Raw genomic sequence first — 22,258 nt, forward strand, 5'->3', positions numbered from 1 at the left:
CAAGCAAACCTATATTTTGTGCATGATAATTAACTACTTGTACATACCACTGAGCCAATATCTGTATAATAATGCATAATCAATCCATACCATCCATCCATTTTCCAACCCGCTTATCCTACTGGGTCGTGGGGGGTCCGGAGCCTATCCTGGAAGCAATGGGCACGAAGCAGGGAACAACCCAGGATGGGGGGGCAGCCCGTCGCAGATAATGCATAATATGTCTCCCATTTCATCTTTGTCTTATTCTACTAGACCTGCCACATGTACACATAACGTTTCAGACAATTCTGTAGCAGAAATGAGGCGGGAAATACACTATTGTCATTCCAACAGCGTCTAGGTCTATGTAAAAGTGTTGATTATTAGATATTGTATTTTTATGTGTTTATTTACCTTTCATGTTCACAGAGACCTCAGCAAGAATCATCTGCTCTGGATCAGCAACAAAATGGAGGAACCTGCTTCGGAAATGAGCCCCTCTGTGGAGCGTAAAACAAAGGCGACTGAGAGGTAACAGTGTTACAGCCCATTAGCATGCATGGCTCTGTGGGTCTATAGTCAGGCCATAGTTTCCCTTTCCTCCAACATCAGCCAGTTCTTCTATTCTAGAGGCAACCATCACATCATCCCTCCTGCCCAAAACAACCACATATTGTAAGGTGGTAGAGAACAAATAGCGCGTCAACGCGAATTCATTATAACGTGACTAACTTTTTTGATGCCATTAACGCGTGTCAGATGGCAGCTCGGGAAAAATAATGAAGAGAGAAAAAGGTATTTTGAATGGCAGGTTCAGCTTCAAAACTATGTCAGATGGGTCCATCGACAAGACCAAAGTTATTTGCAGTCACTGTAGATGTGAAATGAGTTACCACCAAAGTACATCTGGTCTTAAATACCATACCAGGTTGCGGCTCTTCTCAGAATGATAGATGCATTTTCATGTCTTACTATATTATGATAATACTTTCATAAATATAAGTAATTTATTTATGGGTTAATGTTATTTTTTATTTAGGTATTTATTTAGCTATATATGAGTGAGGCGCTCCGTCGCGCGCTTCTGTGACGTCTTAACTGCCTAATTCATCTTCCTCAAAGTCATTCTCCACGAGAGAATGTCTCTGGTCAAATGATGTGGTTTCCGGAGTTTTCCTCAGTGTCCAAGATTGGATGTAGGCTTATTAAGTTTATTGGGATTCCTAATTCTTCCTAATAATATACTTTTTGTAGTAAATCGCATTCGGAGTGCTGAGGACATTTTGCATTGTTCAGTCAGCACAGTTATAAGTAGGGAAGTGGAGAGTGAAAGGCAGACAACTGCAGAGCCAAACCAACTTGGCTGAGGGTTAATCTTTGGTCAGACATTTAGGATAAAATGGCTTTTCGCTTCAAAAAGCTTGCTATCTCTGATCTATACTTAGTTATATGACTAAGTAATATGTAATATTTACTAGGTCAATGTGCCGATCTGTTGTTGGGTTTTTCTTAAGTGATGAAGTGTCTCTGATGACCTTTGGCCAATTTTGTTGTTGCTTATTGTTGGTAATTGATTTCCAATAATACATGCATACATTTGCATAACGCAATCATGCCTTACCAACTATAATATTGATAAGAATATTAACACCTGAAAAAATCCCTTTACGGTAAATGTTAAATAAATTCATGATTTAATTTGTGATTAATTTGTGATTAATTTGTGATTATCTATGGACAGTTGTGCAATTAATCACGATTAAATATTGTAATCTATTGATAGCCCTAAAATATACAAACAAAAAAACTGGAAAAAAGCAACAGCAGCCAAGTCTAGTAACAGAGGCTGTAATTGTCACATCTGTGTTCTGGGCGAGTGAGCAAGGAGTCAGGATTAGGCAGCAGAGGTGCAGGAAACGGGGTTTATTCAGGACAAACAGGCAGACAAAATAAAACATGGTGAAGACTTCAATGACGGAACTGGGGATACAGACTCTGACGTGAACTTATACACAGGACAAGTCGAAATAACAGGAGACAACTGATAACAATTAGGAATTCACACGAGGTTAATGAGGGGGCGTGGCACATGAGAGGATCGAACGAGCAGGTCATGACAGAACCCCCCCCAAGTGACGGACGAGACGGGGCCAGGGATACGGGACCTGGAAAACAAAAGCAAAACTATCAACGAGACACTGGAAACAGGACGGACACAAAGAACAGACACAACGGCAGAAGTCAGGATAATACCTGACACAAGCGCACGATAAAAGGACACACCAGGGAAACACTGACCAGAGGAACCCAGGGACCAAGGGGGAACACCGGAGACACAAGAGGATGAGGAACAGACACAGGAGGCACAAAACAAGGAGGCAGGACGGCAGAGGATGGGGGAAAATGGGGAGTCCAAGGGAACAGCAGCGGGCGAGGGTTTGTAGCCGAAGGGGCCGCAGGCGACCATAAGGCCGGAGCCGAAGGGGACACTGCAAGGGGAGAGGAGATAGGCGAAGGGACAGGCGGAAAGGTGAGGAGGAAGTCAGAGTGGGGCACCAGGGGAGGCAAGGAGGGAGATAGAGGGGACCACGGGGCAGGGAAGGAGGCGAAGGCGCCATCCACCAACGAGCTGGAGTGGTGGGAACCACAGGCGACCGAGGAGTCGATGCAGGGGAACCCACCGGCGACCAACAAGGTTCGAAGGCAGAACCAAAGGCTGCCGACAAGTCTTTGGAGGGAGACCCGCAGGCGACCGCTAAACAGGAACCAGAGCACCCGTTGACGCCGCCTGAGCCCCAGACAAGACGAGTGAGGGCGAGTCAGGGGCAGGGTGGGCGTGTCCTCTTCCCTTTCGGGACACTGAAAGATGGAGAACTGGCCGGGATCCACCGCGCTGGGGTGATGGTGAAGGAGTCGTTCCCCTGGAGGGGTTCATTGGGGCCATCAACAAAATCCCCAAGCGGTTCCATTCGAGCTCCTCCTCTCCCTCCATCAAGGAAGAAGGAGCGATGGTCAGGCAGCCTGGGACCTCTTTGGGGACAGGGACTGGAGTCCTAGGAGCTGGTGGTGCCGGAGCTGGGTCAGGAACTGGGGAGACTGGAGCAGGAGGTACAATGGGTGGATCAGGCACGAGTGGAGCAAGGACGTCAGCTACTGGGGCCGGAGCCTCTATGGGAGGCGTGTCAGCAGGCGGGCCGGAGCCTCTGTGGGAGGCGTGTCAGTAGGCGGGGCCGGAGCCTCTGTGGGAGGCGTGTCAGCTACCGGGGCCGGAGCCTCTGTGGGAGGCGTGTCAGCTACTGGGGCCGGAGCCTCTATGGGAGGCGTGTCAGCTACTGGGGCCGGAGCCTCTGTGGGAGGCGTGTCAGCAGGCGGGGCCGGAGCCTCTGTGGGAGGCGTGTCAGCCGGCGGGGCCGGAGCCTCTGTGGGAGGCGTGTCAGCCGGCGGGGCCGGAGCCTCTGTGGGAGGCGTGTCAGCAGGCGGGGCCGGAGCCTCTGTGGGCGGCGTGTCAACAGGTGGGCTGGAGCCTCTGTGGGAGGCGTGTCAGCAGGCGGGGCCGGAGCCTCTGTGGGAGGCGTGTCAGCAGGCGGGGCCGGAGCCTCTGTGGGAGGCGTGTCAGCAGGCGGGGCCGGAGCCTCTGTGGGAGGCGTGTCAGTAGGCGGGGCCGGAGCCTCTGTGGGAGGCGTATCAGCTGCCGGGGCCGGAGCTTCGGTGGGAGACGTGTCAGCCAGCGAGGCCGGAGCCTCTGTGGGCGGGGCATCAGCTGCTGGGACTGGAGCCTCTGTGGGCAGGTCAGGCAGGCTAGGAACCGCGGGGGGCAGAACGTCGGCCACCAGGACTGGAACTCCGTCGGATGGCGCAGCATGGGCCTCTGAGAGTACCGTTGCAGCAGCTGTGACTGGAACTCCGTTGGGGCGGCGCTTAAGCTGCCGGGGTTGGAGCCTCACTGGGTGGTGTGTTAGCCGCCAGGCCTAGCAGGTGAGGAACTTTAGAAACTGGTAGGACAGGCAGGTCAGGAACGGATTGAACAGTCAAGTCACACAGAAAATTTGCCAGTGTTAAATTGACACTCTATGGTGTCAATTGAACACTATAAGAGCTAATAAAACTTAACACTATACAACAACACTCATTCCACTCTGTAAAATGTTAAATATAACACTGATTTGGTGAGAATGATATAAACACCATGCAGTGTTAATTTAACACTGGAAAACTTGTTGTGCTGGGACATCAACTATTGCCTCCAGAGTTGGCACCGTAAGAGTAGGCGCTGCCCCTTTTAGAGCCATCGGGACATGCAGGATAGTATCCCATACTGCCCTGGCCCCCTAATTAGCCAGGCCTGCCTCCCGGAAGTGGTAAGCTGCTAGCGGCGGCAGCTCTGTGAGGGCGATGCGGGCTTTGGGCACCTGCAGGATAGTATCCCATACTGCCCTGGCCCCCTAATTAGCCAGGCCTGCCCCCCGGAAGTGGTAAGCTGCTAGCGGCGGCAGCTCTGTGAGGGCGATGCGGGCTTTGGGCACCTGCAGGATAGTATCCCATACTGCCCTGGCCCCCTAATTAGCCAGGCCTGCCCCCCGGAAGTGGTAAGCTGCTAGCGGCGGCAGCTCTGTGAGGGCGATGCAGGCTTTGGGCACCTGCAGGATAGTATCCCATACTGCCCCGGCCCCCTAATTAGCCAGGCCTGCCTCCCGGAAGTGGTAAGCTGCTAGCGGCGGCAGCTCTGTGAGGGCGATGCAGGCTTTGGGCACCTGCAGGATAGTATCCCATACTGCCCTGGCCCCCTAATTAGCCAGGCCTGCCTCCCGGAAGTGGTAAGCTGCTAGCGGTGGCAGCTCTGTGAGGGCGATGCAGGCTTTGGGCACCTGCAGGATAGTATCCCATACTGCCCCGGCCCCCTAATTAGCCAGGCCTGCCTCCCGGAAGTGGTAAGCTGCTAGCGGCGGCAGCTCTGTGAGGGCGATGCGGGCTTTGGGCACCTGCAGGATAGTATCCCATACTGCCCTGGCCCCCTAATTAGCCAGGCCTCCCTCCCGGAAGTGGTAAGCTGCTAGCGGTGGCAGCTCTGTGAGGGCGATGCAGGCTTTGGGCACCTGCAGGATAGTATCCCATACTGCCATGGCCCCCTAATTAGCCAGGCCTGCCTCCCGGAAGTGGTAAGCTGCTAGCGGCAGCTCTGTGAGGGCGATGCGGGCTTTGGGCACCTGCAGGATAGTATCCCATACTGCCCCGGACCCCTAATTAGCCAGGCCTGCCCCCCGGAAGTGGTAAGCTGCTAGCGGCGGCAGCTCTGAGGGTGATGCAGGCTTTGGGCACCTGCAGGATAGTATCCTATATTTATATAATGAAGGTTTGTTTCCTCTCACTGTCCACAGTGTCCTGATGAAGAGAGCAGACTCCCCTGTACCCAGCTGTCTTTCCATGAAGAGTGACAGGTCAATGGAGCCCCCACTCGACTTCAGAGAGGGACCTTTTGCTCCAGATCAAATGTAAATGTGTGTTTTAACAAACATTGTTTAAAACACCCAGACTCTCACTTAAAAGGCACACAGGCACATTCAAGCTATGATAAAAACAATTTTAACTTTTACAAATCCTATTATCTTTGAGAATTTAAGGTTAGTCTGTATTCTATACAGTATATAAAGTACATCAGAGGTAAAAGGAAGAGGATTACTGTAAAGACTGACTTCCTTTGAGCCAAAATTGAAAATTGGATTAAAAATTTAAATTCTCAGTATAAAGTTTAAAAAATCAGACTGACCTGCACAATGCTGGATGTACATTAAGAAAGACTAGACAAAAAATCCTCTTCTTCTGGGGGGGGGGGTGTTTTTGTTTTAGTTGTTCAGTTTAGTTGTTTACGTGTGACAGTTACACATGGTCCTGACATATCTGTATAATTAATATTACACTCATTAATCATTGGAGACTGATTTCAGTTGTGCCAGTTGATTTTTATAGTACAGTATTTCCTTCTCATTTAGATGTGATTACTACAGTTAGTCAATATGCTGGGCAAACTCAAACATGCTGTTGTAATCAGTTACCTAGGAGTTTTTAATTGGAATATTTTTACATTGAATCCATAATTGAACTATGGACAGAAGATAAACACTATGGCCTCCTTTCCACCAACGTGATGCCGGTTCCGGACTTTTTACTGATCCAGAATTTGTTCCGAATTTGGACCCGTAATATCAGTGAAAGTGGGCAGACTATCATGTCCAAACCTGCCTCATTCCCAGAACATTCAGCCCATAACTGGTATAGTTTTGTCTAACATCAGCAGAGCCGGAGTTGTGCACAACAGCAGCAGTGAAACATGCTGTCAGCTTATTAGCAGAACAGCGTTACATCTTTTTTTATTTTGTGAAAAACAAAAGATGGATCTGCTGGCCAGATTTAATAACAAATTATAAACATTTTGCAGGTCTAATACATAAGATATTGTGCTGCTTGACTGGCGAAGAGATAATGACAGTGGCAGTTCTAGACCGGGGGCCAGACTAGTGCCAGTTGTTCTGTTAGGGAGGGCAGATGCATTTGACCATAATGTCCTTCAGGAACTACTTACACTAGATTACCAGCATTTAGAAGCAAAAGACGATCTCAATAACCGAGGTTATTTATGCAGTGCTTTGCAGTCACATTTTACGTTGTTTATAAATATGTAACTCGTTTTGATTTCTTAGACTGTCTTGCTTCAATGAACTTAATTATTTTGTCAGTTTTTAACTTTGCTTTTCACCACCTGAAGCGTCTCGCCCCCCCCAGCATACCCACGTTAGGAGGCCATCAAAAAATGCTTACATTTGTGTTATACCTGTTCCCAGCACACAGAGGTTTAGCCTACATATTTAAAGGTAAATAATAATAATAATAATAATAATAATAATAATAATAATACAGAATAAAACAGAAACTCGTGGAAACACTGGCAGGTTCTCATAAAGCACCAAGCCAGAACCAGCCCTGCACTGGTCTCAGCATCCCTGTTGGTGGAAACGAGAGCTGTGTACCTCAGTGTCAAAATGTGTTTCTGAAACTGCTGATGTTGAGCTTCCTGTCAAAAACCATCGTAAATTCTTAGGCTGTTTACAGAGTTTGTTAACTATGGATAGTGAATCAAATGCTGTTAGTTAGCTCTGCTAATTAAGCTGAATTCTGTTTCAAAATTAAGTTAATCTGTCTAAATGTCACTTGGTCAAAAGGGCTGAATAGCAAACTGTCTGTCCTGCCTGCTGTGTGTCTCTCCGTGGTGGAGCAGGATGTCACTGGTTCTCTTCTGCTGTTAGGAGAAGGTTGATATTCTGAAGCCGCCTTAATGAATAAAGCTTAAAATGGCATCTTACATCTTTACACATTAAAATATACAACTAGGTTATTCTTTGTCGGCAGCAAGAGCACTTTTAATGGGGACCATTACAGACTTTCTGTTATATTTGTGTAGATGATTTGAGGTTTTAGTATTTTTCTGCCTTATTGACAGAGAGCAAATGGATGAATGCAGATCAGATCTACAGGATAAATCGGGTTTATCATCCATATTGAAGGTTTGTATTTATTGCTGATATATATTTTCTTAAGTATCATGTGAATTGGCTTACATTTTATACAGTTGTACAAGAGGAAACTAATTCAAATGAAACTGAAAAGGTTTGGTGTAACGAGCAGTAGTTAACTGTGACTGTGGATTTTAGTCAGTAGAGGAAAATGCTGTGAAGTTCCTGAAGGATGAGCTGAAGAAGATCATGAGGTACCTAGATCAGAATTACCCAGAATCCTCTGGGCCTCAGCTGGAGGAGGACAATGACCTGGACTGTGATGGTCAGATGCAGAAGACCTGTGGTAGAGAGGGAGCTCTGAAGATCACACTGTACATCCTGAGGACCATGAAGCAAAATGATCTTGCTGACCTGCTGGACAAGAGTAAGAGCTGTATCTCATTCTGTGTGTGTTTGTTTTGCCACAGAAAAATAGTCTATAATAAAAACATGCAATAAACTTCAGTTTATCATTTAACCTCATTTTATTTAGTTTCGCTTATCTGAGTAAAAAATGTGTTTTTTGAAAACTCTGTGCATTTACGTTACTTTAATTTAATTTCAGGGCATCTTCTGTCGCAATGTCAGCGCAGAATCAAATGCAACTTGACGAAGCAATTTGAGTGTGTATTTGAAGGGAAAGCTAAGGAAGGACAGCCAATACTTCTCAGGGAGATTTACACAGAACTCTACATAACTGAAGGTGGGACTGGAGCAGTCAATGAGGAACATGAAGTGAGACAGATTGAAACAGCATCCAAGAAAAGGCGAACAGAAGATACTACAGTCAAGTGCAATGATATATTTAAACCCTTATGTGGGCGTGAGACACCTATCAGAACTGTACTCACTAAAGGGGTGGCAGGTATCGGGAAAACAGTCTCTGTGCAGAAATTTATTCTCGAATGGGCAGAAGGAAAAGCAAACCAGGATGTTCACTTCATATTTGCTCTTCCTTTCCGGGACCTGAATTTGATTAAGGGTGAATACAGTCTGATTGAACTGCTTCACCACTTTGTCCCAGAACTGAAATTATTTCAATCCACTGAGCTGTTTAGGTACAAAGTCTTGTTCATCTTTGATGGCCTGGATGAGTGTCGCCTTCCTCTGGATTTTCACAACAATGAGAGCTGGTTTGATGTAACAAAGAAAACATCACTGGATGGGCTGTTGACTAACCTCATCAAGGGGAATCTGCTGCCATCCGCTCTCCTCTGGATAACCTCCCGGCCAGCAGCAGCCAATCAGATACCTGCTAAGTGTGTCCACCAGGTGACAGAGATACGAGGGTTCAGTGATGCCCAGAAGGAGGAGTATTTCAAGAAGAGATTTAATGATCAGAGCCTGGCCAGCAGGATTATCACACATGTGAAATCATCAAGGAGCCTCTTCACCATGTGCCACATACCTGTGTTCTGCTGGATTTCAGCCACTGTGCTTAAGAGGCTTTTTACTGAGAATGACAGGGGAGAAATTCCAAGGACTCTGACTGAAATGTACACACACTTCCTGATCTTTCAGACAAGTTTAAAAAATGACAAGAATATGAAAAAACATGAAACTAAGCTTAAGCAAAACAGCAAGCAATTCCTTTTAAAACTTGGTAAACTTGCTTTTGACAACCTTGAGAAAGGCCATCTCATATTTTATGAGCAAGATCTGACAGAGAATGACATTGATGTCGCTGAAACTTCAGTTTACTCTGGAGTCTGCACAGAAGTCTTTAAAGAGGAGTATGGGTTGTACCAGGAGAAGGTGTACTGCTTTGTGCATCTGAGCATCCAGGAGTATCTCGCTGCTTTATATGTGTTTCTGTCAAACTCATCAACTGACCTGCTGAAGACTGCAGTGGATCAGGCATTAGAGAGCAAGAATGGACACTTGGACCTCTACCTCCGCTTCCTCCTGGGCCTCTCAACAGACTCCAGTAAGACTCTGTTACAAAAACTACTGGGGCCGACAGAAACCAGCTCACATACCATTATGGAAACAGTCCAATACATCCATCCATCCATTTGCCAAACCGCTTATCCGTCAGGGTTGCGGGGAGTCTGGAGCCTATTCCGGAAGCAATGGGCACAAGGCAGGGAACAACCCAGGACGGGGGGCCAGTCCATCATAGTACCCCAATACATCAAGGAGAAAATACAGGAGAATTTATCTCCAGAAAGGACCATCAACCTGTTCCACTGTCTGACTGAACTGGGTGACAATTCTCTAGTAGAGGAAGTACAAAGATACCTGAATTCAGGAAACATTTCAGCAAATGACCTCTCACCTGCACAGTACTCAGCTCTGGCCTTTGTGATGCTGATGTCAGATGAGGAGCTGGATGTGTTTGACCTGAAGAAATACATCAGATCGGATAAACAGCACTGCAGGCTGCTGCCTGTGGTCAAGAACTCCAGGACGGCTCTGTAAGTGACGTGGGGATGGGAAATCATGTCTGGTCTGGCAGTAATACATGAATATTGTTTGAAATGTGTAATATATATTATATATTTCTCCTCATGGATTAATAGGTGGGTTTTATTTTGATAATCACAGCTATAGCTGTTTGTATAGCAGTAGCTAATCTTGACCACAGACTTTATAATGACTGAAGGTAGTGATGTCACTTTTTGTTTGTTACTACGTTTCCATTCCCATCCAGTCTGCCTTCTGATCACAGGCACAGCATCCTAACCTGCTATAGAAACAGTGAGGGCTCTTTATCCACAGGGTGTATCAGTGGTATGTGAGTGTTATTGTCAGCAGGCGTGTTCATGTGATGGAGCCCAGAGCTGGGAGCTTCTGTATGACTGCTGTCTCTGGCTGCTCACTGGCGCCCTCTGCTGGCCTCAGTTGCACCTGGCTGAGGATGTGACGACACATCTAGTCCAGCAGAAATAAATATACATTGTTTAAAATATAAAATGAATATGTATATATGTAGGGGCAGCATGATGGTGCAGTGGTTAGCTCTGTTGCCTCACACCTCTGGGACCCTGGTTCGAGTCTCCACCTGGGTCACATGTGTGCGGAGTTTGCATGTTCTCCCCCTGTCATCGTGGGGTTTCCTCCGGGTACTCCAGTTTCCCCCCACAGTCCAAAAACATGCTGAGACTAATTGGAGTTACTAAATTCAATTGGAGTTACTAAGTCCAAAAACATGCTGAGGCTAATTGGAGCTACTAAATTGCCCGTAGGTGTGTGGGTGAATGGTGTGTGAGTGTGCCCTGCGATGGACTGGCCCCCCCATCCTGGGTTGTTCCCTGCCTCGTACCTATTGCTTCTGGGATAGGCTCCGGACCCCCCGCGACCCAGTAGGATAAGCGGTTTGGAAAATGGATGAATGAATGTATATATGTAATTTATTTCCCCTCTTTTATCAACAAGGTTCCATTTTAATCTAGTTTATATTAACTGAAGGTAGTGATGTAGTAAAAACAAAAAGACAAGATTTCCACGACCATCCTTTGTGTAACAAATAACCAAAGATACAGCATCATACAGAATGGTCCAGTTTTCATTAATAGTGGGAAAACCACTCATATTTGTTTCAGTTCTGGATGCTGTAGGAAGCATTTCTGTAAATACTGCGTGTGGTGTGTGACTCTTTGGGTTCGGACTCTGTGTCCATGAGCTGGCTCAGATCTCCTGGCCGGCAGAGTGATGTCATCGCTAAGCTCTTGAGGTGCAGGGGTGCTGGATGCTGACTGATCCTGCGCTGCGACCCCCAAACTTCCTCTCACCTGTATATGTGTCGCGTGTCTCTTGGAGAGCAAGATGGGAGGGGCAAAAAGATAATTTCCCCATGGGGATGAATCATTATTCATAAATCATTCAAACAAACAATTTTCCTAAAACCCTATTTCACAGGACTGATAGCTCTCCGATTAGTGTATTGTTGATTAGGGCTGGGTGATAAGTAAAAAAAATGTGTATGTGTCATTTAGTTTAAAAAATATCTAAATTAATAATCATTTTGAGCACCCCCCCCCCTCCAAAACACTGAATGCAATTTCAGTTCAGTTCAGTTTTATTTGTATAGTGTGTTTTCACAACATTACATCATCTCAAAGCACTTTACAGCATCCCTGCCCAAAGCCCCCAGTGAGCAAGTCAGAGGGGACAGTGACAAGGAAAAACTCCCTAGACGGAAGAATCCTTGGGAGGAATCATAGTCAAAGGGGGAGCCCATCCTCCAGGGGGCAGCAGAGGAAGCCCTAACCCTAACCAGATACAAAGGGGGAGCCCATCCTCCAGGGGGCAGCAGAGGAAGCCATAACCCTAACCAGACTCAAAGGGGATCCCATCCTCCAGGGGGCAGCAGCAGGCCAGAAGGACGTCACAGGTAGTGGAGATGTCGCAGGCAGCAGGGTAGGCAGGACATCTTGAAAATTTGGGGTCTCCAGGCAGCACAGCCCAGGGGGAGTAGGGGAAATAAAATGTGCAGTTAGCCAAAGTAGGGGAGACTAGAGGCAGTGCAAACAGTTAGGTGAGTGCAGTATGTAAGCTCCAGCAGATATGGCTATGGCAACATAAGTAGGAGGGAGAGGCAGGTGGGAATGCAGGCATTGGGAGTCCCTGAATGTCAGCACTCCAATTCCACAAGGGGGTGTGAAGCTAAAGTGACAGACTGACAGTTCAGTTTATCCAAAGCCAATGGCACCGATACCCACCCAGCTCTACACCTCACACTATAGGTCTGACTGGGAGAGAGCAGTTACTGTAGCTAGAGCTAGAACTAGTGTCCCTATAAGCTAAACTAAACAGGTGTGATTTTAGTCTAGACTTGAATATTGAGAGTCAGCCTGAATCCCGCTCATCCACTGGAAAACCATTCCCCAGCTGAAGAGCTCTATAAGAGAAAGCTCTGCAGCCTGCCGTAGCTCTTTCTACCCTGGGTACTAACAGATATCCTGCTCCTTGAGATCGAAGAAAGTGAGGAGGGTTGTATAAGGCCAGCAGGTTACTAAGGTATTCTGGTGCAAAGCCATTCAGTGTTTTATAAGTCAATAGCAGTATTTTGTAGTTAATCCGAGACTTAACTGGAAGCCAATGAAGGGAGCATAGAACAGGGCTAATATAATCACATTTATTAGTGTTTGTAAGAACTCTGGCTGCTGCATTTTGTACCAGCTGAAGTTTATGTGAGGATCCAGATGGGCACCCAGAAAGGAAGGCATTACAGTATCCTGCCTGGAAGTTATAAAGGTGTTAGTGTTTCCGCTTCATGACAGGAGAGCATCTTCCGAAGCTTGGCGAGGTTCCGTACATGATAGAACACAGCTTTAGTGATGCTTTTTATGTGAGCATCGAAACATAAATCTGAATCAACCAGAAGACCAAGATCTCTGACCACTGTGTTAGGTTGGGTAGGAAGACCACCAAGGTTGAGGTTGTCAAACTTATTTCGAGTCGCCTTCGGACCAGTTAACAGTACTTCTGTTTTTCTGTGTTTAACACAAAGAAATTATTTGCCATCCAGCACCGGATATCTAGTCGACAGTCTTCTAACCGAGAGCTGTGATGCATCATCCGGCTTAACAGATATATATAACTGTGTATCATCAGTAAAACAATGAAACCCAATACCATGATTTCTGATAATGTGACCAATATATACAGTGTACAGTAGCGGGCCCAGCACTGATCCCTGTGGGACACCATTGTAGGAATATTTAGCTCAGGTAAATTTTAATATCTCCACTAATATGTTTTGAAATTAATTACCATTTTAATTAATTATTATTTAATGATGTTTATTACCTAATTGTTATGCCGAATGGTTGGTTCCTCCAAACTCAATTGCGAATCCCCATGAGTCGGTTAATGTGAGACTTGTGAGACAGATGTACCCGCTTGAATTTTCCCCTCCCAGCCGGCTGCCTGCCAAAAGCCAGCCAAAGGGACTGACCCCCCTCCTTCTGAGGGTGAGCCTAAATTCTTGTCTAAACCCGCCCATTTATTCACTTGCAGGGTGTTACCATGAGATGGTGCTTTCTTTACAAAAACACATTTTAGTTGTGGTCACAAGTTTACATACAACAGGTATCAACCAGAATCTGTCTTAGCAATTGAAAAAAACTGTAAAATTCACACTGCCTTTCCAAACTGATTGGTGTGAGGAGCAGTGACAGACATTCCAGACTGATGGGCCATTGACAGTATGCAAAGGTCTGGTGACTCCAAAGTCACTTCAAAGTTGTAACACTTTAGTAATCAAACCTCACACAATTCTTTGAATGTCTCATTCACCTTTGTGTAGCCAGCCCCTATGTCTATAAGCTTCAGAGCTCAAACGTCTTGGCTAGAAATGTTTATAATGTGATTTTTTTTTACAATTTCTCAGCACCACTGAAAATAGGTTTTTGAAAAGTTTATGTTGAACTAGAACCAAGGCTGCACAAATTTGCACAGGCCTTCAGCTCCATTGTCCTCCTGCCTCTGTTGGTGCAAACACACTGTGAACCCTGGCACATTTGCATTTACTCAGACTGCTAGCTCAAATCCAAGGCAGCCCAAACCTATGTTTGTGACATGGAAACCTTCACAAAAGCCTGCCATATACAGTACTGTGCAAAAGTTTTAGACAGGCAAAGAAAATGATGTTTAGATTATCCTCCTGTTGGTGTAAAACTATGATATGATGCCTGTCAAAGTGTGTCAGCTTCGCCATTTCAGAACCTCTGCTAAAATCATCCTGGTATTTGCAGCAACCGTCCACTGCAGCCATGTATTTTTTGACTTGGCCACTAGCAGACCTCATACAGCTAGTCAGTCTGTCACTGACTTTTTAAACCAATATATTTAATTATTTAATTGAGCTGTTGGTGAAATTTAACAAAATCATGGAACGGCTGAGGTGCCACTGAGGAGAAATTATCTTATCTAATAATGTTCTTGCATGTAGGCATATTGTCTTCCTTTAGAAAATCTTACCAAATATAACTATCTTATTGCACTGGCAGATTATTTTACTAGTTTTAAGCCATCTTTGGGATTTTGTCTAAATATAAGAAAATTATTCTTGCTTAGATTTTCATTTTGTGCAGTGGAGTTACAATACCTGATTTCAGGTATCTCACCTGATTTCACCAGGTGAATAGGAGCTGAATTTCGACGTCAAGGTACAAATGGGTCACAAAGAGGATTCTTTCTTTCCGTGAATCTGGCTTGGCAGTTTCACAACATTTTACTGTAATACGCCTCTCATTTGTTTATTTTTTGGTTTTGTTCTTTACAGTAACTTTTCTGGAGAACTGAATACGGCAAACATGACTGATAACTAATAAGTAACAACTGAAGGCAGCTAGGCCCTGTGCTAAACTTTTTCAGCCTGAGAAATGGGAACAAACTGGAACATAGGCAGGAAATAGAGGGGGGGGGGGGGGGGGGCGCTGGGCCGCCTCGTAATGCCAGTAAATTTCGAAAAGCCGAAGGTACACGGATAGGGTCAGGGTGACATTAAGCTGATGCTGCGGAATTCCAGCATAACAAGAGGGAGTGGGGACTAACGGCAGAATTCTCAAAACAACAGTTGTATGTTACGTCAACTGGAACGGTACCAACAAGGAGGGCAGATGCCCTGTTTGGGTTATAAAAACAGACACTGACCATAGAGAGAGAGCTTCCCTTGGTGTATACTTTTGTGCATCTGAGAGTGGCTCCCGGATCGATCTGTACAACAAATAAAGAGAGCTGACGTGCAACTATCCTTCGCCTCCAGAGTGCATCTTTTTCTCATCAACGGACTCGGTGGAGTCTAACTCCAACACAACTGTACAGTATATAAATGTTTTTGGTAGACGACCATACTTTTTTTTTATTATAGTCTTACAGTTTCTACTTTGCATGCCAACAACTATTTTGAGTGGTAGTGTTTTCATTTCTTTGTGAGTTTAGCTAAAATTTTAGGGTTTGTGCTTAGTGGATTGATTAAAGGACAGGAGATTTTAGGAAATGTTTTAGCAATTCAGAAAAACTGTAAAACGTTAAGGCATGTCAGACTACTTTGAAAGTAGGTGAGAGGCCTCAGACTCCAAAGGGTTACAGTAAATACTTATTATGCTATGTTTCTTTTATGTTCCTCTTTTTGTGTCTGGTACTATGACCAAAATCCCAATCTATCTATCCAGTGCTACTTTATCATTCCATCCTCTTTGTGCAATGTAGTGATGTAAAGTGCTGTCAGCAAAACAGCATGATACTACTGTTCCACCACCCTGCTTGACCATTGGTTCAGTGTTCTTAGGTTAAGAAAGCAACCTCACCTTGATCCCCTGCAAACATATCTCTTTTCATTGTGGCCAAGCAGAGAAGTTAATGACACATTCACACGTCATTGTGACTGCCCCCCACCCCCACCCCGTGAATATGCAGCCATCAGCAGCCTTTCAGACTGTTAGCCAGACAGAAAGACAGAACACACTAAGGAATGTGTCTGTTTTATTCAAGCACAGTACAGAACCATATGTTTTTTTCATTTTTCATTTTCCACTCTGTCCACCTTTATTCTCCACAATCAACCATATTACTTTGTTTAGGCCTGTGATTAGTCTGTTACACACATCTTGGGTCACTCTCCTCTCCCAAAATAACTCTATTGCTTGGACACGCTGCTGCTTTGTATCTGGCTTGGCCTCCTTGCAGATGACGTATTTCATCATGTGCCAAACAAGCTCAATGGGCTTCAAATCTGATTAATTTTCATATACCACACTGTCCCTCATTGCTTGACAATATCAATCTTATTACTTTGTTTAGGTCTGTAATTATTATACTGCACACATCATGGGTCCACCTCATCTCCAAAAGGTGAAATAAAATACAAAATTCTAATTTCATCAGTAAACTGACTAAAAAAACATATTGCTAGTTTTAGGCCATCTTTGCCTCACAACAGAAACAATTTCTTAAATCTCACAGGCCATTAATTGCAGTGTAGTCAGTTTATTAATGAAATTGGAATTTTATCTAAATATAAGAAAATTAAACTTGCTTAGATTTTCATTTTTTTGTAATGAAGGTAAGATACCTGAAATCAGGTGTTCTACCTGATTTCAGGTAAGTCACTTCAGCTTTCATAATCACTGCTCCCCCTGGTGGATGGATAAATCATTGGAAGTACTTTACACACAGAGTGGTAAGGGGCGGATCATGCCGGCCCACTTGTTCATTACATCATTGTGGGGAATCTCATTACAGCCAAGGACCAGCCAAGGTCCCATCATGGAAACTGGGTAAAATTCAAGCGGCTACATCTGTATATGGGATTCACTAGTTACCAGTATCGCTTAATAACCTGGGTTAGAAGGCTCGTCCAGCGAGCTGCATCACCAGGTAATGTAAACGATCGGTAGCGAAGCTCCCCTCACGGCCAATGAGAGAGAGTCTCGTGATATTTCAGGCGAGTTTGACATTACACTTAACATAAACAACAAACACAAAATAACGGAATAGAACCAAACAGAATGTAACATGAAAATGCAGTGATCAGATTTAAAATGGGTTACCTTAAAAGGGAAATACTGTTCTGTAAAGCAAGCACAGTTTGTGGAAACACGACCCTAAAGTCATAAAGCAGGCTAACAGAACAGCTTAGGTTGTTAGAATGAAAGGAAGCTGGTTTACTTGTTGGCAGAGTGGAGGGGGTCTTGGCAGTAGGTTGCAGAGGTGATGAGCTGAGGGAATGGTAGCACCCAAGGAGGCGCGGCGTCTGGAGCGGTTGTTGGAGTGGAGCCCCTTGGATTCTCTCTCCTTGTGAAGCTTTAAGGTGAAAGGCTCTGTCTTGGTTGCAGTTCTCTGTTGGGTAGCAGGCCTTCACCGGCAGGCTTCAGGAGGGCTTCTCATAGGCTGATCTTCTCCCGGGGCTTCTCTTCTCCTCCCTCTGTGGGGCTGATGTTCTCCTCTGCTCCTCTCTCTTCTTCCCCCTGCTTTGTTCTGAGGTGCCATGTTTTATGGTCTAATGTTCATGAATAGGGATGACCAGGAATTCGACACCTGAAGCAATGGCTGATCATCTAGTTGACAGGTTTTCAGTCCTTTTGGTATTTATGACTAGACTGGTATCACTTTACCGATGATTTTCATTAAACTGCTGTAACTTTTGATACATACAGTTTCATAGTAACCACTGAGCGTATTTGGAATCAGGAGTGATTTTCCATCAGATTAACACCAAACATGCCATAACAGCCTGGCGGGTCACACCTCATACCATCTGTATTAATTGATTAACTATTTCTGATATTATGCATGTTAATAAATCGCATCCAAATACATCAACAGAGGTTGCTACTTTGGATCATTTGTATGGACATTACATTACATATTCACATTTAAATAGCACATCTTACCCTTAGATAGGCGTGACCATTAGCTTGTGATAATACCAATTTAAATTGCACATGTGGGAACAACGTATTTTGGTCGGTGTGGCTTATCCCAATTATCTGCTCTCCAGAATCGATAATATACACATTAATTCAGTCTTTTACTGCAGAACAGTAGAGGACAAAGAAGTGCTAACGGACCACAAAGATCAGATAAGGGCCACAGAGGAATGTGGGAAAGGGGGGGTTGTTAAACAAAGAAAGAAAGAACCTCTGATAGTTAGGAGCCACACTAAGATACCTGGTTACATTATTTAATTTTCAAGATTCCTCTGGGATAATCATGAGAGCATGTATGCAGGGGTAGCTAAACACTAAGACTGTCTGAGGACTCACACAAACAAAACCTATCTGGGTATCGAGACTAGTAGTCATGAGTAAATCAATATATAGGGAATACAAAGGCTGAACCTTCAATAGAAACTTTCTTTAGGGTGTTGGGTGAATGCGTGGTATGTAAGGCAGGATGTATGGGGAGGGGGTTGCGTGCCAAGTTGAGGGGCCTCTATCCTTGAGGTCCACTCTGCTGTCTGTAGGTCCCTAAATCTTTGGGCAATAAAAGATGGAATGCTGGCCTCCCTTGTTATCTGTGTGTATCTGTGTGTGTGTGTATCTGTGTGCGTGTGTGGGGTCACTGACCCCCCTTTTGTGCCTAGGCCAGCGAGTACCTCTCATACCAAACTAGGCCTTGTCTCAGGCAGCCTGGAATCTCAGCCCTGTCGTATGTGCGTCTGTGATACTACACCATATTTGACTTTAGTGATCTTGGAAGATTCATTGTTAATGTGGACAAACTGATAATGATCAGTTAAATAGGAGCCAAACCAAGAGAGGGCTGTCTCCTTAATGCCAACCACAGATTCTAGCCGCTCCAAGAGGATATTATGGTCCACAGTATCGAATGCTGCAGTTAAGTCTAGTAATACCAACACAGATATACAGCCACTGTCAGAAGCCATAAGTAAATCATTCACTACTTTGCCTGAAGCTGTTTCTGTGCTGTGGTTTGGTCTAAAGCCAGACTGATATAATTCATCAGCATTATTTTTCTGTAGTAAAGAAGACAGCTGGCGAGCAACAGCTTTTCCAGGATCTTTGGAATGAATGGAGATTGGCCTATAATTTCCTAAATCACTAGGTTCAAGATTTTAAAGGTTTCTTTACAACTGGTCTAATGGCTAATTTAAAAGGTTTTGGATCATATCCAAGCCTAAGAGACGAGTCTAACACATTTAACAGGATGGTGCTAATCAGTGGTCGAATTTCCTTCAGGAATTTTGTAGGAATTGGGTCTACGAGGCTAGTAGAGGATTTGCAGGAGGAGACTAATAGCAAAATCAGTAATCATTTCATTTATTAGTAGCACCTTAGGAGCCAGTGATCTTACATTCAAAGGTCCAAGTTTTAGCCTTCCATTACACCTATTATCTAATAATGGATTTGGTTTAAATATTATTAAGTTATTATGACATCCACTACGGTGGAATTGAGCTCCTTGATTAAAAGTGCGGGGAACAGACACAGTCCCAGTAACATGAACCCTAGGTGACGACTCTAAGCGACTAGCAGGCGGTCGGTTATGCCGGTTTGCCTGCCGCCTGGACTTGGCTCTGGCTAGTCAGCGATTTGCCTGTAGACTATGAGCTATGCTTTTGGACAGGAGATCGGCACCAGCCCACGAGGGGTGAATACCGTCCCTCTTCAAAAGCCCAGGCCTACCCCCAAACTTTTGCCAATTGTCTGTATAACCCACAGCATTTATCGGGCACCATTCTGACAGCCAGCGATGCAACGACGATAATCTGCTGTATATTTCATCAGCACGTCTAGCAGGGATGGGGCCAGAGCGCGTTACTGACACACACATCTTCTTCACAAGGCTGCACACCTCTATGAAATTTGTCTATGTAACTATTGACTATGAATTGCAGAATCATGCACAGACAATAGTTATAGCTCTACATTAATTTTATCATTATTTTCTTTTTTTAAGATGTGAACAGAATGCGCAACTGTGTTGGGGTGTAACGTCGGTTCCCTGACTATGAAACTTGATAGGGGGGGTGACCTATAATATATTTTGCCGAACTCAGGGGTGGGAACGGACAACGGACAAGCTTTTAAAACTAATTAATAGTCAGGCGGAGTTCATTTAAAAGCTATTAATGATTCTTTACAAGTTTTGATCGTAATGGAAGGATCTGCAAAGAAGGGATTCATAGCTGGGTTATCAAGGCTCTCTGCAATTTTCTTACTTTGTACAGAAATTAAAATTCGTAAGTGCTTGTTTTGCTCGTCCCTCCAGATGAGTTATGGGGTCTTCTGTCATATGCTGGCTGGGGAAAAGTAATACCTGCTTTTGTTTCGAGTAGAATAGATTACTGTAATGCCCTCTTGTCTGGTCGGCCTAAGAAATCTATTTCACATCTACAACAGACTCAGAATGCCGCTGGTGGAGTGTTAGCTTGCAACAGTCACAGGGATGCCGCTGGAGGAGTGTTAACACGCACCAGGCACAGGTATCACATCTACAACGGGCCCAGAATGCCGCTGGTGGAGTGTTAACACGCTCCAATCAGAGGGATCACATCTACAACGGACCCAGAATGCCGCTGGAGGAGTGTTAACACGCACCAGGCACAGGGATCACATCTACAACGGGCCCAGAATGCCGCTGGCGGAGTGTTAACACGCTCCAATCAGAGGGATCACATCTACAACGGGCCCAGAATGCCGCTGGTGGAGTGTTAACACGCTCCAATCAGAGGGATCACATCTACAACGGACCCAGAATGCCGCTGGAGGAGTGTTAACACGCACCAGGCACAGGGATCACATCTACAACGGGCCCAGAATGCCGCTGGCGGAGTGTTAACACGCTCCAATCAGAGGGATCACATCTACAACGGGCCCAGAATGCCGCTGGCGGATTGTTAACATGCTCCAATCACAGGGATCACATCTACAACGGGCCCAGAATACCGCTGGCGGAGTGTTAGCTTGCAACAGTAACAGGGATCACATGTACAACGGACCCAGAATGCCGCTGGCGGAGTGTTAACACGCAACAGTCACAGGGATCAGATCTACAACGGGCCCAGAATGCCGCTGGCGGAGTGTTAGCTTGCAACAGTAACAGGGATCACATCTACAACGGGCCCAGAATGCCGCTGGCGGAGTGTTAGCTTGCAACAGTAACAGGGATCACATCTACAACGGACCCAGAATGCCGCTGGCGGAATGTTAACACGCACCAGTCACAGGGATCAAATCTACAACGGGCCCAGAATGCCGCTGGCGGAGTGTTAACACGCACCAGTCACAGGGATCACATCTACAACGGGCCCAGAATGCCGCTGGCGGAGTGTTAACACGCACCAGTCACAGGGATCAGATCTACAACGGACCCAGAATGCCGCTGGCGGAGTGTTAACACGCACCAGTCAGAGGGATCACATCTACAACGGACCCAGAATGCCGCTGGAGGAGTGTTAACACGCACCAGGCACAGGGATCACATCTACAACGGGCCCAGAATGCCGCTGGCGGAGTGTTAACACGCACCAGTCACAGGGATCAGATCTACAACGGACCCAGAATGCCGCTGGCGGAGTGTTAACACGCACCAGTCACAGGGATCACATCTACAACGGGCCCAGAATGCCGCTGGCGGAGTGTTAACACGCACCAGTCACAGGGATCACATCTACAACGGGCCCAGAATGCCACTGGCGGAGTGTTAGCTTGCAACAGTAACAGGGATCACATCTACAACGGACCCAGAATGCCGCTGGCGGAGTGTTAGCTTGCAACAGTAACAGGGATCACATCTACAACGGACCCAGAATGCCGCTGGCGGAGTGTTAACACGCACAAGTCACAGGGATCACATCTACAACGGGCCCAGAATGCCGCTGGCGTAGTGTTAACACGCACCAGTCACAGGAATCACATCTACAACGGGCCCAGAATGCCGCTGGCGTAGTGTTAACACGCACCAGTCACAGGAATCACATCTACAACGGGCCCAGAATGCCGCTGGCGGAGTGTTAATACGCACCAGTCACAGGAATCACATCTACAACGGGCCCAGAATGCCGCTGGCGGAGTGTTAACACGCACCAGTCACAGGGATCACATCTACAACGGGCCCAGAATGCCGCTGGCGGAGTGTTAATACGCACCAGTCACAGGGATCACATCTACAACGGGCCCAGAATGCCGCTGGCGGAGTGTTAACACGCACCAGTCACAGGGATCACATCTACAACGGGCCCAGAATGCCGCTGGCGGAGTGTTAATACGCACCAGTCACAGGGATCACATCTACAACGGGCCCAGAATGCCGCT

The 22,258-nt window shown here is 45.8% G+C and overlaps 2 protein-coding genes across 9 annotated transcripts in view; one reads left to right on the forward strand and one right to left on the reverse strand.

Moving 5' to 3' along the window:
- The window catches only part of LOC125725260 (uncharacterized), a 202,679-nt gene that overhangs the window by 85,741 nt on the left and 94,680 nt on the right, over nt 1-22,258 (reverse strand). The window lies entirely within an intron of this gene.
- LOC125725222 (NACHT, LRR and PYD domains-containing protein 3-like) overlaps nt 1-22,258 on the forward strand; it is a 53,845-nt gene that overhangs the window by 4,250 nt on the left and 27,337 nt on the right. For 3 of the 8 annotated variants that reach the window (XM_049001965.1, XM_049001968.1, XM_049001966.1), the window contains exons 2-6: nt 412-513; nt 5,358-5,471; nt 7,475-7,538; nt 7,686-7,914; nt 8,095-9,946. In XM_049001965.1, the coding sequence (XP_048857922.1) occupies nt 452-513; nt 5,358-5,471; nt 7,475-7,538; nt 7,686-7,914; nt 8,095-9,946 (2,321 nt within the window). In that variant the 5' untranslated portion in view covers nt 412-451. The other 5 variants (XM_049001964.1, XM_049001970.1, XM_049001971.1 and 2 more) reach the window with 3 other exon arrangements.

Source organism: Brienomyrus brachyistius, unplaced genomic scaffold (genome assembly GCF_023856365.1).
Source record: "Brienomyrus brachyistius isolate T26 unplaced genomic scaffold, BBRACH_0.4 scaffold63, whole genome shotgun sequence".
In the NCBI taxonomy this organism is placed as follows: Eukaryota; Metazoa; Chordata; class Actinopteri; order Osteoglossiformes; family Mormyridae; genus Brienomyrus; species Brienomyrus brachyistius.